Source organism: Paramormyrops kingsleyae, chromosome 3 (genome assembly GCF_048594095.1).
Source record: "Paramormyrops kingsleyae isolate MSU_618 chromosome 3, PKINGS_0.4, whole genome shotgun sequence".
NCBI lineage: Eukaryota > Metazoa > Chordata > Actinopteri > Osteoglossiformes > Mormyridae > Paramormyrops > Paramormyrops kingsleyae.
The window spans coordinates 18,056,608-18,074,483 of NC_132799.1; the positions used below are offsets into that span (position 1 = coordinate 18,056,608).

General features: G+C 46.1%; 1 protein-coding gene across 4 annotated transcripts in view; it reads right to left on the reverse strand.

Moving 5' to 3' along the window:
* Positions 1–253: 253 nt before the first annotated feature.
* Positions 254–17,876, reverse strand: part of map3k4 (mitogen-activated protein kinase kinase kinase 4) — a 28,100-nt gene continuing 10,477 nt past the window's right edge. For 3 of the 4 annotated variants that reach the window (XM_023830245.2, XM_023830247.2, XM_023830248.2), the window contains exons 5-27: positions 17,635–17,787; positions 16,241–16,398; positions 15,566–15,682; positions 15,100–15,199; positions 14,916–14,999; positions 14,400–14,669; positions 13,948–14,097; positions 13,337–13,498; positions 12,245–12,378; positions 12,077–12,155; positions 11,801–11,879; positions 11,459–11,549; positions 10,855–10,977; positions 9,457–9,557; positions 9,191–9,271; positions 8,719–8,904; positions 6,093–6,163; positions 5,859–5,975; positions 4,954–5,113; positions 3,982–4,104; positions 3,579–3,685; positions 1,779–1,958; positions 254–1,222 (exon numbers count right to left, since the gene is read on the reverse strand). In XM_023830245.2, the coding sequence (XP_023686013.2) occupies positions 1,202–1,222; positions 1,779–1,958; positions 3,579–3,685; positions 3,982–4,104; positions 4,954–5,113; positions 5,859–5,975; positions 6,093–6,163; positions 8,719–8,904; positions 9,191–9,271; positions 9,457–9,557; positions 10,855–10,977; positions 11,459–11,549; positions 11,801–11,879; positions 12,077–12,155; positions 12,245–12,378; positions 13,337–13,498; positions 13,948–14,097; positions 14,400–14,669; positions 14,916–14,999; positions 15,100–15,199; positions 15,566–15,682; positions 16,241–16,398; positions 17,635–17,787 (2,847 nt within the window). In that variant the 3' untranslated portion in view covers positions 254–1,201. The remainder of the gene's footprint in view (positions 1,223–1,778; positions 1,959–3,578; positions 3,686–3,981; positions 4,105–4,953; positions 5,114–5,858; positions 5,976–6,092; positions 6,164–8,718; positions 8,905–9,190; positions 9,272–9,456; positions 9,558–10,854; positions 10,978–11,458; positions 11,550–11,800; positions 11,880–12,076; positions 12,156–12,244; positions 12,379–13,336; positions 13,499–13,947; positions 14,098–14,399; positions 14,670–14,915; positions 15,000–15,099; positions 15,200–15,565; positions 15,683–16,240; positions 16,399–17,634; positions 17,788–17,876) is intronic. The other variant, XM_023830246.2, reaches the window with a different exon arrangement.

Below are 17,876 nucleotides of genomic sequence, written 5' to 3' on the forward strand. Positions count from 1 at the left end.
GATTTTTTTCAATAGGTTTATTAATAGCTTGTACCTGCTGTCCACATTTGGGGTTGTTTCTGTCCACTCGTGCGACACACTTCTGAAAAAGTTCTACTGCTTAGAAGAGCAGCTTAACACTGTAAATGAAAATACATTTTGTGCATGATAGGACGTCTAAAACAGAGTAGGTAGCTTGTGTCACCTGCTGCCTGTGACAAACGTGCTTCACCCTGCCCAACCACACGGCGGCGTCACATCACGATTGACCATGTTTTTTTAAAAATGTATTTATTTATTATTTTACATTGCAAACATTGAATGAGCAGCAGGAGCCAAAGAGTGTGTGTGTGTTCAGCAGCAGTCAGATCAGGGGCCCCCCCTCCCCCCTCCCTCATCAATAGGCTGGGTTCCAGTCACACGCACACATTCAGACACATGCTCACGCATACATACCTATCCCTGGCACACACGTGCTTTCCCATAGTCCATTGGGGGAGTCTCCACACATACACACACACTGTTTAAATACAGACATTAACGACTGGGCTTGCAGCATGGCAAAAGGAGAAAAAAAAAATACAATACTTTTAAAAGCAAAAAAGAAAATTGAAAATTTTAATAAAATCCTCTCTGGCCACAGTGCCCCACCCCCCCAGGTTTAGCTCAGGCTTCAGTTTCTGCGGGGGGGCTTTTCAGACTGTACCCTGCCTTACGGCCGCCAAATCCATCAGTACATTTGCAATTCCATGGTTTAGTAGCCCCCACCCCCCAACAGGAACAGCCCAAGGTTCTTTCCCCCCCAGTCTGCACGGCCCCCCCATGCAAAGTGCCCTCAGTTTTGTTCTTTTGTGTGTACTCTCCATGCTGCTTCATTAGACATCACCATAGGAACACACCCACAATAGCTAATATTATTATTATTATTATTTGAGCTTTACAATACTCATTTTACAAGAACCTTTCCAAATTCAGTTCTTACAATATGTACAATGCAACATCTCCCCACCAGGAACTGTACATGTAAGACTTGCCCTGTTGCATGCTGGGAAAAATCCTGCCAGTCCATGTGAGCCTCTGTGATGGCTCGATGCCCTTTTCAATAGTTCATTCACCAGTCTACCCCTCCTTTCTCGACAACAGTGTTGTAAATATTACATACAGTAGTGCTTGGGGTTTGTACAGGTGAGAAGCGTCGGAGGGTGTGTGGGGGGGGGGGACATCACTCTTCATCCGTGCAAACCTGTGGGGGGGAGGGAATTACCATAGCGGATGATAGGAAACCACCATGTGCCCAACCTCCACTGGATCCCCTTAACACCATCATGCCAATGTCAACCCAGTAAGACTACCCAGAATTCACCATGTCAGATACACTCTGTGCAGCTCATAGTTGACCTCAATGACACTTAAATGCACTCTCTCTCAAATATTTGCTATTTGGTACCAGGCTGGCCTTACTGACATCCTGATTTTGTTTGGGAATCAAGCTTTTTTCAAAATCTGAAATTTTGTCATTCGTAGAAAAGCATTGTTATAGCATTTTTGCACTTTTCAGCAACCAAAGTAGCTAAACATAACTGTAATAAATGCCTGAGGAAGAGAGTCTCTGCACTCGGACCCCCCTTAGACCTGACCATGCCTTTCCGTTCCCAAGTTCCAGTGCAAATGTGTCCAGATGATGTGGAACTGTTGATGTTTGGCCAGGGGATGAGGGCGGATTGGGGGAGTATAGGTGAAGGGCTCTGGAATGAATGAGAAGGTGGCCGTGCAGCCCGCAGGCCAGATGGGTGTCTCACCTTGACGAAGGGGTGGTCCAGCAGCGTGCTCGCGGTCCACCGCTGCTTGGGATCGCTCTCCAGGCAGTGCTGCAGGAAGTCCTTCCCCTCGGCGCTCAGCTTCTCTGGGATAGGCGGCTTGTGTCCCATTCCCACCTTGTACATGATCTGGAAGTTGTGCTCATACTCGTGCCAGGGTCTCTGATCGCACAGGGGACAAACAGGAAAAGGGAGGGTCAGGTTAATGCGCACGGGCGCGACACACAGCCCACCTTGCATAACCACCACCAGAGCTTCAAAATAGCCTAGAAGAGAAAAAATTTAATTCAAAAAGCCACTCAGCAGGATCTTCTATGGTTGCTAGGTAACCAAAACATGCTACCCCTTGAACTGAAAGCATAATTTAGATCCAAATCAGGGAAGACAGAGGACCAGTCGGGCTGATCCAGCTATAAATATTTGTTTCTAAGCATCAGGATGGGGCGGCCCGACCTGTGTGGGCAGGAATTTCAGGCCTTTTTGTGGTTTAGCTGGAAATATGATCTTCAAAGGCACGGGCAGTTAATTTAACCAGTACGGCCAGAAGCACGTCGCGGGGACCCTGCAGGGCACGCGATTCTGGATCAATAGCATGCAGGCTTTACAGGGATGAAGAGTGGAAATGACAACAAGAAACAGAACGAAGCCAGGGTTCCCGTTCTTCTCAGAACATTTTCCCAGTACCTTTTTATGACCCACACTCAAGTACACATTACACTTGACACAGGGTTGCCTGTGAAGTTACTTTTAAAAATTTGAGATCTTGGAGGGAAACGTAGGCCGCTGTCAAAGAATCACCTGAATTCCACTCTAAAATATCATGACAATTTAACTAACATTCTTTGCTTTGTCTCAGTTTACTGCATAATTGATAATCCACACATTCTTTCCTTCAACACTGACAAAAAAAGACTTCAGTGTGATAATTATTATGCATTTAGTGCTGTGACAGTTTAAACAATATGGCCTTTGTTTTTTAATCATTGTTCATAAAATACTTCATCAGTAGCCCGTTTATATCATTCAGTACTTTTAGATTTTACATTGCAGTTTTTCGTATTCTAACTATACGCTGAATTTATTGGCTTATGAAACAATTCAGTTGCATAAGTGCACACTGAAAAATCGTGATCGTGATATGAAAATATTTGCCCAATATATAGAAATGACAGAAAGGGGGCAGACATAAGATGGTTTCTCGCTATGGCTGCCAGGCAAGACAACTGTTCTATTATTAGTTACCTTTGCAATTTCAGTTCTACCAAAAATCATTATAAATATCATCAGAGATATCAGTGAAACACGAACTCACCCTCTGAAATTTTGCTCAACTCATTTTCACTGACTAGTAACAAAAAACATTTGAAGAATTGTACAATGGGCAAGAGAGGCAGAGAGAGATAATCCTATGTATAATTTCTCCATATTCCCCCCACCCCCCCAGAAAAACGTATTGGGATTTTTTGCCTCCACTTATATTCAGGGAAACATGGTGGTTCCGACCTGCTACATTCACAGTTGGTATACATACATAGCGATCAACTTTTATAAAACCCTCCTTTCAATATTTCAGAACAAGACTTGGTTATTTTATCATGTATGTAAATATTCAGGACAATCCATTTATTTTCAAGGACGTTTCATTTTTCACTCCTCCGTGACTGGAAAATGCATTAAAAAAAAAAAAAAAAAAAAAATCAGGTTTTTTTTTCGATTTTCCAGGAGCCAGAAGCAAATAGTGAGAAAGAGAGGGAGGTAGACGATGGGAAAGTCAGCCTCTACCTTTCCTGTCACCATCTCGATCAGGACACAGCCTAGACTCCAGATGTCAGCTGCTCTACCGTGACCTTCACCTTTAGCCCTGGTGATGACCTCTGGTGCCATGTACGCTAAGGAAGACAAGGGAGAGAGTGTGGGGGAGAAGTAAAGCAGTTAGCTGATATGAGATACATCCTCCCTAGTCCACATGGAGAAACAGACCATGTTCTACAAGACATTCTATTAGGCAAAATGGCGCCACCTGCTGACTGTGATAAAATCACTTATTCCGCGACATTGACCAATATGTGACTGAGTGTCCTCCTGCTTTAATGAGCCAAATTCAGCACAAGTACAAGGACCCCCGGAAAAGAGGTCACGAGTTTCACAGTGAAAGTCCATTTCATTAACATTGGCGCTCCATTACCTGCTGTTCCCAGAGTGCTGTTCACCTCCCCTGGCATGGTCTGGGCATTGTTCTTCAGCTTGACCGAGCAGCCGAAATCGCCAAGCTTGATCAGGCCGGATGATGTCAGGAATATGTTCGCACCTATGTGGGGGAGTGGGGAATGAAAATGCAATAAAAATGGAAAAATGTGGTTTTAGACGGACGGAGGAAACTGCAACAGCACAGATTCTGCATTTTGAATATACATTACAATAAGTATGCATATGTACACAATTAACATTTTAATTCATAAGAACATAAGAAATTTACAAACGAGAGGAGGCCATTCGGCCCATCAAGCTTGTTTGGGGAGAACTTAGCTAATAGCTCAGAGTTGTTAAAATCTTATCTAGCTCTGATTTAAAGGAACCCAGGGTTTTAGCTTCCACTACAATAGCAGGAAGACTATTCCATACTCTGACTACACGCTGTGTAAAGAAGTGCTTCCTCAAATTTGTTTTAAAATGTTCTCCCGCTAATTTCCACTTATGGCCACGAGTTCTAGTATTTAGACTAATATTGAAATAGTCATGTTACAATACTGGCGTTTGCCTGAACTGAGAACAGCTGTTTAAGTCATTCTGCTACTCAGTTTACATCTTAATACCTGCCATGAAGTTCTACCAGGAACCAAATATTTTGGTCTGCAGGACTTGCACAAACATCCGTTTCCTGACACCTATTTTCAGTTTCTGCCTTGAAAAAACGCATTTCCGGTGGCAAATCCCGATGCCAAAGTAGGGCTTGGCTGATTTTAATGGTACCTGGCAAAGCGTCCCAATAAACCACATCCATTAAAATGAGCACACCGGAATCATATCAGATTTAATCACAATGAATAGAAGTTGAGAACAGGGACGTCAGAGACTGAGGGAGTCCCAAACACAGAGAATCTGAATTCTAGTGAAGTTTCGGTATACAGAATGTGGGGGTGTGGAAGACAACACCCACCCTTAATGTCACGGTGCACAATTCCATGCTCGTGTAGCACGTTGATGGCCGTGGTGATCTGCTTGCTGTAGAGTCGTATCACATGTTCCTGGAGACCTAGCCTGGATACCTCCTCCAGAGTGCCTTCATCACAGTACTCCATGAAGATGTACATCTCCTCCTAAACATGAGCAGTGTGGGGTTAGGGTTAATGCCCACATCCCATCAAATCTGCAAGGAACCCTTCTCCTGCATTCCATTATCTCTCTCCAAGTCAGAACCCAGATAAGAATGTCATGAAAACCTTCATTTCCTGTCAGGAACACGCCTCCTTTCCAACGCTGACGTCGGACAGAATTTTGTTGTCCAAGATTCCCTTATGACGTCATTTCAATATGGCGACTTACAGAGTCAACAGTAATTCTATTTTATACATATTTAAAAATGTTTTATTGTTGGTAAATGTATTCATAGTTATAAATATAATTGCACGACATCGATTTAGAGAATACCATATCGTGACCGTAAACAGTATCCTAGCATGCAATCTCAGATTTTTACCAGACTTGTTAGTGTCTTGTTTGTTTGTAGTTTGTTTGCCTCTCGAACAAAGAATATCACTATGGATCTACTAAAATATTATAAAGCTTTTAATGTGGTTTGACTAGTTCGTGTTTTTCTTGTTTGTTTGTCTGACAGAAAAAAGAATCTCACTCCAAATCTGCTAAAATATAAAGCGACAACACACGACAGCGTGTTCATGGAGGCAGCCATGTTTATTCCTAGATGTGTCGCAGGAACGGGAGATTGGTCGGACATGACGTCACGTACCTCGGAGAGATAATCGAACGCACCATTAAGGAACCAATGCCCGCACACGCGCTGTCAGAATCACCGGCAAACCTAACAAAGAGCAGCCATCTTACCCGGTGGAGTTCCACACCAAAGTAACGAACGAGATTGGGGTGCTTGATGCCCTCAAAGATTTTCAGCTCGTCTGCAGTTTCCTTTATCGTTTTGTGGTCATTGGGCTGGAACCTGATCTATATTAACCAAAACCATAAGGGCTTATTTTAAAGATCAACCAACTGCAAACAAACAGTATTTATACATTTTCCATCCAGTATTTAGTCATCTTCTCAACAAGTGGCCATTCATACCTCTTTCATTGCCATCAGCTCTCCGGTGTCGACGTTGATGCAGGTGTACACCTTCCCATACTGCCCTTCGCCTACAGACACAGCAGTTCCTTTTAGCCATTTCCAGAAGGTACACGTATCTGTCATATACCATTCTGTACATCATTTTCAAATCAGTATGCACAATGAAACGAATGAATACATTTTTTGACACGAGCGAAACCTAAATTCATGAGTATAAGCTAGAGGTCGACCAATATATCGGGCCGATATTTGGCATATTTTAATGTATCGGCATTGGCCGATATCCGAGCGCACTACGCCGATTCACAGACAGGCACGTCTGCCCAATGTTATTGTTGCTGTGGAACACGTGACCAATGCTGCCTTGTGCAGGACCCCAACCAGAAGTTTTGGAAGAGTCCTGGGAGAAAACGGTAAGGCTTAAATTCTGATCTTTCAATTACCTATTTATTTAACTGATTTGCTATGAAATGTTGCTTTAAAAGAGACCGCGAATTATGCTGTCGAGAACTCGCATAATGATAATGAGCCTTTAATCAAATGTAGCTTACAGGTAACGTTAAGGATCATTGTTTCTGACCAAGTTAGTTTTGTGCGCTTGTTGGTGGGCTCACAGACGTTTTTTAATCGTTAAAAATCATTTTTAATTGTTAACATTTAAATTACCATATCAGCCCGATGTTAGCAGTTCTGTTTTTTTTTCTTGTGTCGGAGAGTTTCACTCTGTGTGTGGGGCGGAGCAGGCAGCTCTCAAACACTGCAGCGTGTGTGAGAGATGCGTTACTCTGCCCCGATTTTACACCGACAGACAGCACCGTCCTCTGAGACACAGCTGCTAAGAACAATGCATGGTGGAGAAAACTGTTTGTTCGAAAGCATGGTTACCATTCACTTGAGCTGAAGCTGACAATGGTCCTTATGTGCAACTTGTTTGCATTTGAGAGCGGAGATTCAAGCAATTTGTCAGACGTCTAGATAAAAAGTGCACGACTTTGCGCAGTTAGTTTCCTCATTATACGTGTCTATCCTTTATATGGGCTTTTACGTCGACAACGTCACAATCACTAGGGGCTTATGTTGTCCTTGCATACAAGGCTGTGTAATACGACAAAGTTATTTTATTTTATTTTCTGCAATCGCTAGATTCTGATTGTGAATTTGGCTTGTAAGCTATCTGTCTGCTAACATAAACAACATGTTGGGCCTTGTACACTACTCATCATACCATGATGCACTTAGTTAATAGTGTTTTTTCCTTTCAAAATGTATTAGAGTGTAATTGTTTTAATGTGCATGGAATACTGAAATTGTAGAATGAATTGAAGATGAAGGCACTATAATAAAAATGCTAATCTTGTATTTTTTCTTCTGTTTTAGTAATTGCTGTCTGATCGCTGAACAAAAATCTAATCCTGTATGGCAGCATTTCACCAAGCCAACACCAGGAAAAGCCAGGTGCAATATCTGCAGTAGGCTGGTGAGCTTGGGAGCTGAAGAAGGAGTTTGCTGCTATATTGTGCCCTAAAAGAGATTCTGATGCTGCAATTTTTATTGTTTATAAGTTTAAGTTATTGTTTACAAGTTGTATTGTGTTTTTGTTATTTAAGTTTATATTTAAATTTACACAAGTCAGTATTCAATAAATGCTAAGTTGAGAAATTTTAGTTATCCTTTGTTATTATTAGTGTAATATTTTATCATGCAAATAGAGGGGAAAACGTACAATTTTCGGCCAAAAAATATCGGCAGCATATATCGGCCGTCGGCTGACCCTGACTCCTAAATTGAAAAAACCCATATCGGTCGACCTCTAGTATAAGCTCAACATGGAAAATGTTACGCTAATGAGTTGGTTACAGCTATTGCTGGTTAGCTCATCATAATGAGCGGTTTGGGAATATTTTGACCTAATAAATTACCCCAACACTGAAGGGAGAGTAGTTGATAAGACCAAGTCTATCTGTCGGATCTGTTATACTGAACTCGGATAATGTTGCCAGAAACGCACCCAGCGCCCTGACATCATCAGCGGCACGACCAGAGCAAGGCAAAAACAGCCTCTGCAAGTTAGTCTCACCGTGGTATTTAATGCATTATTGTCCGGAAATTCAGACTGGGCAAAAAACATTTATGATTGCAGGGGTGTCTATGCTTACAGATATGCAACCATACTCGGTAGTTTGCGGTTTATATATTTTTACAAATATTTAATATTTATTTTTACAAATGTGCAAGTAAGCATCTCATAAATTGTCATTCAGACACGTTGACAGATGCATTACCTTTGGTGAACAACTTTTCCCAATTGTTTTTGCAGTTTTAAAAATCGATAATTTGGAAAAAAAAATGATTTTCCTTGCTTAACCGAAACCGCACCAAACCATGAGCGTAAAACCAAGGTTTGTACTGAACCAGGAATTTTACGCACCGTTACATCCTTATATAAGCCAAACATTACTACACTGCCATGCTTCATACAGAGTATTACCAAACCCATCGACAGCAGATGTATAACCATCAGAATATATAATATATAACATCAGATGTATAACCATCTGAACCATCAGAACTCCCTAAGCCAAGCTAAGCAGAGAGCACCACGGAGGGGGATGTGACAGCGTACCTATCTTATTGCCCCTCTGCCACTTGAAGGTGACCTTCCTCAGGCCCACGTGCATGACATTGTCATAGGACTTGGGCTTGTGGCACACTTGGCCAATGATGTTCCGCTGTTTCATGATGGCGTAGCGCTTGTCCTCGTAGGTGCGGATGGACCGGCGCACTGCCTCCATGGGGCTCTGCCGGACATCTGGGGGAGGCGGCGAGGTGGCCAGGGCAGGGCAGGGATCGGTGGGGGGGGGTGGGGGGGGGTCACAGTTACGGTGAGAGGAATCAAACGTGGCAACGGGGTAAAAAAAATGGCGCCCTACTGTTTAATGATAGAGCAGCATGTACGCAAACAAACAACCAAAGTAATCAAATGTTTCACCTCATCAGTAAATAGATTAAGCGGGTGCACTGGGAGATTCTGTGCTTGGAACACGACAGAAACAGGTAAAGCATGCAGCAGATGCTGAACAGCCGCTCCAACCCACCTTTTGACTGGCTGATGAAGGTACGAAGCTCCCAGCTTCGCCTAGCTGTCGTGCTGGGGTCACCCTTCGGGTACGATGGCTCTGATGGGCGGAGAAAAGGAATCAAAGAAAAAAAAAATAAAATGAACATCACACAAATGGACAGGCTTCCGATTGGTTCAACAAATTGACAACGACAATCTGTGAGAAGAATCACTACAAACAATGTTCAAAATGGTAGAATCCAACTAGTCCAAGGCAGAGGAGAGGTAGTTACGCTCCCTCACCTTCCCGGTCTTCGGTGGGACTGGAGTGTCGACTCAGGGATTTGAAATGTAGCTCCGCAGCCACTGATGACAGGCGGTCATTGTCATGGAGGTTAGAGCTTCTGTGCAGATGAGTTGGACACTGTCAACCAAAACAGCAGAGCATCTTCCCCAAAACAGCAAGTCCACCCCCTCCCAGCTCTCATACCCCTTCTTTTCACCAACAAAAACTCAGTCACAGTGTCATTTTTCACTATAGTCACCATCCACTCCAACTAAACCAACTCAAACTTTTATTCATCCCAGGGGAAAATTCTTATCTAATCTAATCTGAACTCCATCTTGTTGGTTGACTCACCTGTGGTCACCTCCCCCTGGTTCACACTTTAGCAACTACATTCAGTCGATCGTCACACACATCCAATATCAGCCGACACAGTACACTGACACACACACACACACAAACACACCTTTCCAGAGAAACACGACGAGTCGCCAGCCGGTGCAGTGAGTAGGCCTGCAATGATAGGTGTTTGTCTCACCGACCGACCCCCCCCCCCTTTGTAACACCCCCCTGTCCCGAATGACAGCACAGACACATGAGAAGGTTTAACAGTGTGTTAGCGCTGCCACAATGGAGAGACAGGAGTAGACCCAGAGGAAGGAGAGGGTTAGGCGTGAAAGCAGCTTCTGCTGTTAGCAGGTTAGCACAGACATACGGCGGGGCCCATTCACTCACATAGCCTCCACATCCGTGTGAAAATCACACATCACGCAGTCGTGGTCCGGATGAGCCCGTGCGAAATTTCAGGTTGACGATTCAAACGACACCTCACCTCCCCCCTCCCATCAACTCAACCTTTAACACTCTCCTGGTCTCTGGGCAACATCCCCCGGTGTTCAGGCACGTTCACTTGACATTCCGCCAGTTTGGGAAAGGATGTGGTTCTGGGTTCACCGAAAGCGTTTGTGTCAATCTGCCATCTTAAGTACGTTCAGTGCTGCCTGCATCAATCAATTTGCTGATTAAAGGAGAACTTGGGGCAAAGATGTTAACTTGATTGGTTTTCTAAACATATCAAGCAGTCCAGCCATTCATCCAGCGGCGCTGCTGAACCTTACATATAGTAACTGTAGACATAATCCATGGGTAGTTTTAATATAAGCTTCCAAAAATACCACGCACACTGGTATCTGTTTGTAAAGTCTGAATATATTGTTGTTTTATAAGCAGTTCTCCATTATTCTGCCAATTAATTGAATGCAAACAGATGAGCTGGGGGGGGGGGGGGCACTGCAAACATGGGCGGAGCTTCACGTGCAGAGGGTCGCCTGCTGGCAGGGAGGGAGGTGGAGAAGCACCACCGGGGGTAGGGGTGGTGATCGAGAAGAGGCCGCTTGGGGCAGGGGCAACGCTACCTGAGGTCATTGGGGGTGCTGCCGGGTGTTTTGGTGAGGCTCGGGTCCCCGGGGCCCTGCGGGGCAGGGCGGGGGCCAGTGGGGCACGGTGGGGTCCGGAGGTCGCAGGGGAGACTCCGAGAGCTGCGGCGAAAAAGCAGGCTGAAGAATCCCAACGGGTGGACAGGCTGGGGGTCCGAGCCCCGGGCGCGGAGCACCCCGTCTCAGAAGCGGGCACTCCGAGATGGCCGGAATGGGCACAGAGCACGAGAACACATACCACGCCTTGAGAAACTGGGGCACTCTGGCAGGATTCCCAATTTACTTTTGAATGCCATCACATGTGTGAAATGGGCTACTCATACGAGCCAGGCCGACCCTAAGATAAGGGCGATACGGGTGTTGCTTGGAGGAACGGTGACTCGCACACCTGCTTGCAAAACGTTAATGTGCAGAGCATTGGAAAACTAAGCATTAATACTAGGTTAAGAGTTAAACCACCTGTCCAAGAAACCAGTAACTGCAGGAGACGGAAGACCCATGCAGAGAAATGAGGGACAGACATACACATGGAGACTGGTGGGGGGGGGGGGGGCTGGGTCAGTGTGAACGGCACCGGTTTTACCTGAATCCCTCAGCATTGCCGATAAACAGATTGGGGTTCGGGGGATCGCTGTGGCAGCGGGGCACCTTGACGGGTCGAGGGTTCCTGGGGGCTGAACAGACAGGCGAGATAATACTCATGCAGCCATCACCCTAATATACACGTTGCCAGTAGCTCAGGATGAAGATGCAGGGTCGCCACAAGGTGCTGCAATTACTGCTTGCAACCACCAGAGGGTGTCAGTCATCTGTGTCAATGCTGTATATTCACAGATATTTATGCACAAATGATCCATCACACAACTTCCGGGCAGAGCTGTGTACTTTATGCTTAGTATGAGGAGAGAAGTGGGTGGGGCCTTACGGAGGTAAAAGCCGCTGACGGGGCTGTGGGGCTTGCCGATCACATGACCAATGCATTCGTTCATCAGAGCCTGCAGACTCTAAAGGACAGAGAAACAGACGTGTAGCACACAGCGTTTTCCAACAACCCAAAGCCTTTGAAGTTTTACGTTGGACCCTTCTGAAGTGCAGTTAACCCAGACTGTGCCAGTGATGCTTTTAAAAATGCAACCCTACAAGGCAAACAATGATTTACACCCCGCAAACAAAACAGAGAAGCGTGATGCACGGCATTCACCAGGAAGTCATCCTCAGGCAGCGCCGAGATGAAGGCGGGCTCGATGGCCTGGAGGAAGTCGAAGCCCTGTGTAGCCCACCTGCAAGGGGAGAGCAGCGTCACTGGTGTCGCCGTAGCTACAGACCCCCGGCAGGCGGCAGATCCCGTGGTTCCAGCGGGCAGACGTACCTGGGCCGCGTGCCACGCCCACTCTCGCACTTCGTCAGCACGTAGTTCATCCACTTACGGGCGAAGGCGATGTAGCGCTCGCCGATGCGCTGCCGGAAATCCCCTGACATCAGGCGCACCACCTCCTTGTGGTACTGTGACAGAAACGGAACACATCCAGTGAAGCTACATCACTGGAGCTACGTCCGAGCTTCAACAACCAATTGCTTATTATATCAAATACTTAAGAGTCATCAGTCTTCAAGTTCTGAGCAAGCAGAAGCTGAAACATCTGCATCATTAGCACCTACAATCAAACTGCATGTGAATCACTGGATGAAACTGAAGCATTGAAGTTCTGTAATAAGGCTCAAATGTGCAGAACGCATGTGCATTTTCATAAATCGCCTTTTATGCCACAGAGCAAGAATTCAACACATTTTTAGACTCTGGAATTCGGAAATTTTATCTTTGACTCGAAGCTCAATGCTCTCATTTTTTAGGAGAAAGCGAAAAAATCTACGGCATGACTAACATGCCGTAACCCCACAGCTGGGGGCGCCACTCTGCAGTGAATTAGCATTTCTGAATGGCTGTGACACCCACGCTGATGCTTGCCCTGCCCTTTCACAGCGTCACCATGAATGCCAGACATCTCACTGAGGATAACGGCATCATTCATGACAAGCTCATTACATACCAGTGATGGGGTTAACGGAAATCCCCCGGATGTGGCATGTCCCTGAAACATTTCCCCATAGAAAACTCCCACGAAATAAAGTCAAAAATAAAATAAAACAGCAAATACTTTGAGGACTGCCATGAATGACTGAATGAATGAAATACTGTCAGGTAACAGTGTTCAGGATCCATATGTAACTTTATCAGTATAATATTAGTATTCGACATTTGCAGAAATATTAAGTAAGTGATCAAAATGAGGGAAAAAGCTTGAGATACTTGGAAAAAAAAAAACTATTACTTATATGAGTATAGACCCCAGTTCACTAATGTAACTCTACAGTTTAGAACTTAGAACATTCTAGCATGGTGGGAGGTGTGATGCTCAATCCCATACTGAGTAAACAGGCCAGTCAGTCCCTGAACACTGACCTCAAAGGCAAAGTTGTAGCCCTGGATCATGGCTTCACGGTAATAGTGATGGAGCGTGGTCGACTCACAATCCTCCACCTCGGCCTCAAAGTCAGACGTGAACATGTACTCCACCCGGTCGATGACAGCGTTGATCTTGATACACAGCTGCAGGGCCTCGTTCTGCAAGGACGAGTGAAATTTCACGCCAGGGGGCCCCATTTCTCGGCAGGGCGGTTCGCACCAGACGGCAGAAGCACATGGCGACCCGCGAGCATCCTTTAACTAGGCCAGACCTCGACCACGACGCCACCGCACAGGAAGCACTGAACCCAACCAGCAACAGAGGAAATCGTAGCTCCAAATGATGAACCATTGAGTCTATTCTGGTAGAACTAGTTTTTCTGCAGTTAGGGTGACCACAGTTTATGCACAATTTTATGCACTTATTTTCCATAAGTTTATTTATATAAAAAGCCACAAAAATTGCACTTAACTAGCAATTTTTAAAGGCTGCAAAACGCACTTTGGGATTTAGGCTGCGAGCACCTTGGTACATCATAGTGAAAGTGCACGTAGATGGGGAAAGTACCAGACAGGGACATTGTCAAGCTTCTAGAGGGATGAGCTACCTTGAGCTGCTTAAGCGCCTTGGCGATAAGGGGCTGACTGGAGGTCTGCTCGCAGCGCAGGGTCAGTAGGTCATCCATGGACTGTTGGAAGGCCTTGCGTTGGGTCGCCAGGTGGACTGACTGCATCGCCACCAGTAGCAGGTTGTCGATCTGCAGAGAGAGGGCAGGCGACAAAATCGCCCATGGGAAGATGAGAGCAACTGAGGCGAGTCGTCCAATCCCACATCGAGTCCTCCCATGAGTCAGACTCCGCAGTCTCACACATTACGCAGCTTATCTTTCCACTAACCCAGCACAAGCGCCAAGAATGCTAACAATGCTACTAAATCTGGCTTCACATGCCAAACCCGTGATGACAAGGGCATTTTTTATAACTCAGACTCTACCGAGGTATACAAAAGCATACACTAAATTTAGAATACCGAACAGGGAGAGCTACGGCAAACTCCAACCTTCATGGCTCTGAGCGTGTCCACCGTCTCCATCTGAGGCACCAGCTTGAGCAGGGTCCCATCCCACTGCACCCAGCTGGCCTCACCAGGCGAGTCCCCGGCTCCCTGCTTGCTCATGAGGAGGTAGGCCTCATCCTCCGCCATTTCATCAGGCTCCTTGGAGCAGTCCTTGCCCGCTGCTGCGTTGAGCAACTGAAGGATGATGGGACGCTGGGAGACCAGGCCGGAGGGGACGAACACCTGCAGCTCGTCCAGCCCCGGAATCTGGACCTGAGGACGCCAAGAAGAGATGAGACATGAGATGGAGGCTGAGGCATTAAAACAGGCAAGTTCATAATATCGGCACACAGGAGAGAAGACAGGCAGCAAGAAGCAATGCGTTATATAACAGAGTCAAGGGAGCATCTCAATGATGCATTAATATGCATCAGTTCCATACTTATTAAGGCTAAAAGACCAAGTCCAACATCTTTCTCAAAAATGAGCGTAAGTGAAGCGTTACCCAGTTCCTCCTACCTTCACATAGTTCTTTTCCTTGAGGGCCTCAAGGAGGCCAGGAACTCCAGCGGCGATGGTGAAATCTGCAGCAATCTCCAAGTCCTGCAGAAGTTGGTGGAGCACAGCCAAGGTGGGGGTTAGAGAAAGGCTACTGCAGGACAGCTCTGGGAAAGATGTCACGCCCTGGGGGAAGAGGCCTCACCTTCCGTAGCATCTTGGCAAAGCCCAGTCCTTTGGACGCCCGCTCTCTGGCCTCATGGAAGAGCTCCTTGAGAGAGCGGCTAGTCTCAATCACAGAACGCCTTCCAAGAGAACAGAGTCAGTCGGGACACGGCCTCCATGCTGGACAGAAGCGCTTATGACCAACAAACACAGATTCTTTGCTGAATCATGGAGGGTCCGTGGACATCATAAACAAACATGTACAAAGCAAAAATCTATTAATTTGATCAAAAAATTTCTATCTGCTAAACACTTTTGGACTAAATCAACACGTCACTACTTTCCTGGTGCTCTAGCTCTAATTAATCATAATTCCTGCAGACGCTAATCACTCATTACTTTGCACAAATGCCCTTGGCTAAGCCGATGTCAGATCCCGAGATCCAGGAACCGGAATAGTTCCTGAACCTCTCCAACTGGCCTGGGACCAGTGACTCCAACCTTACCGGATTTCGTCGGAGGCAGCACTGTCGTCAGCGCTTTCCCAGAACTCGTCTCCGCTCCGCTGCAGCCCAGCGTCCAGGAAGTCCCCGGTAGACTTGAGCAGCATTCCAGCGATGTCACTGCAAGACACAGATATCAGAAGGGCACAGCAGGCGGAGTGTTGTTACAGGGCCCATCTCAGGTATTACAGCTGTGGCCAGCTGTCAGTCTAACTGGCAGCTCATTATTTACTCTGCAAAATTCATTTTTTGGTATAAGAGCCCCTTCCTATCATTATTAAGACCAGTATAAGAGATGAACATAACAGTGAATGTGAATCTACTGCAGTAAAAATCAATCTGGAATTTCCTCAGCATTTTCAAAGAGTCCCTCATTCAAAGCATCTCTTTGTAGATGCTAACAGGCAAATGACTTCCAGTGGTCCATCAAACACATGAAAGATTCATTCAGGTGTGAAGTGCTACCATTTTTTGTACGACACAAACTTGAGCATTAAGAAAACCAGCCTGGCTGCATCAGAGCTGGGACTGAGCAGCCAAAATGAAATTAAGATAAATAAAACAGATGGAAATGTGTGCTAAGCTCACCATGGCCCAGAGATGGATGGATGGACGGATGGATGGATGGACGGACGCACGGATATTGAGAAGCTGCAAATCTTACAAGGAGGTACCTACCAGAACAGCTTGCCTGACTGGGCCTCGCCGCCCCGGATGTAGGGCGTGATGACCTTGGTGAAGTTCCACTCCTCCTCCAGGAGGTTCTTCAAACTGTGTGATGCCTGGGGCAGCTGCTGAAGCATCTGGATCCAGCTTCGCATATAGTCGAAGTACACCTGGAGCGGGGATGGGGGCGGTCGGGGGGGCAGGGGTAATTCCCGCAGTGTACAACACACATCTTCTACACTTAGTTATCAATGTAAATTCATAATGCAGGATAAACTTAAACTAAGACACCGAATTCAGTTAAAATCCCCTTGCTTTTGTGTTCTTGGATCGCTCCTGGTCAAAACTGAGTCACCCAACCAAACCTTCTCTCCTGTTAATTGACAATTAGAAGGTACTTTCCACATAAACACCACACAGAGTTTAAGTTCCTGTTGAAACTCTCACTATCGAGTTTATTTTATTAGCCTTTGCAAACACACACACTCCATATTCTCAATTTCAGTGTTTCCCAAGCCGGTCCTCTGGGACTCAGAGACCGCCCACGTTTTTGCGCCTCCTGGAAGCTAGGAGGGACCATATATGTGTTCTGTCTGGCAGGGAGCTCGAAGGGAGCAAAAACATGGACCAACTGTGGGTCCCCAAGGACCGGATTGGGAAACACTGCTCCAGATACTCTAGACATCTAACCTCATTGCTTCGGAATTTGGCCAATAACGTGTCAAAAAGCTCCTCCAATCAGCAGAAAGCCAGCCAAAAGAATGCCATAAAACTAATCTGCGTCAGCTGACGCCACAAAGACATTCCCCCCCGCCTCGCCCCAGAGTGTCATTCAGCGCTTAACTTAACGATCTTTTATGGCCTCAAAACAATGCCAGTGAACTTTGACCTTCAGGTGCTTCCTGAAATGAAGATGTAAGATCCCTGCCCCAACTCCCAGGGGAGTTACATCTGCAAAAAAAAAAGCTGACAGCGACAGTCAGGTCTGTGCTACTCAGAAGCCAACTGTTCACCGAATAGGACTCGTGTTTGGTTTCAGATTCCGCCCATTTATATTACTGCATATTTACCCAACCGGGTAACTGCTGGACTCAAGGGAGGTAGAGCAGCTCCATTGCAGATACCTGAACCTGCAACCTTTTGTCCAGTTCAATATCCATTACACCACCTGTCAGATACACTTAGCAGACTGGCAAGTTACCGTTGGCGGTTGTTTAATCGTGTCTTTTATAGGAAGCTGGTTGTCAGGTTACAGTATGAAGCAGGGGGGCTGCAATGACCTCAGGCCCAACAATCAGGAGGCCAATCCAGTAGCCCTTTGGGTTAGCCGTTAGCCCAAACTACTTTCCAGAGCTTTGGAAACCTTTGTTGCTCTCCCTTCCCCTCCAGGCAGTGGGCTGTCCTACCATGAGCATCTTGTGGAGGTCCTCCTCGAAGTCGTCTATGTTGGTGTTGGACTGCAGGCCCTGAGGGTCCGTCGCCACGCCACGCAGCATGTACTGATAGTACTGCTTCATCAAGAGTCCCCCTCGGAGAACCTCTTTGCACTCGCGCACCAACTGCAACACACAGAGATAGGCTGCATTTCCAGCCGGGGATTTCCCATGCACAATAAAATGCGTTTACTGCAGACCATACCCTCAGAGCA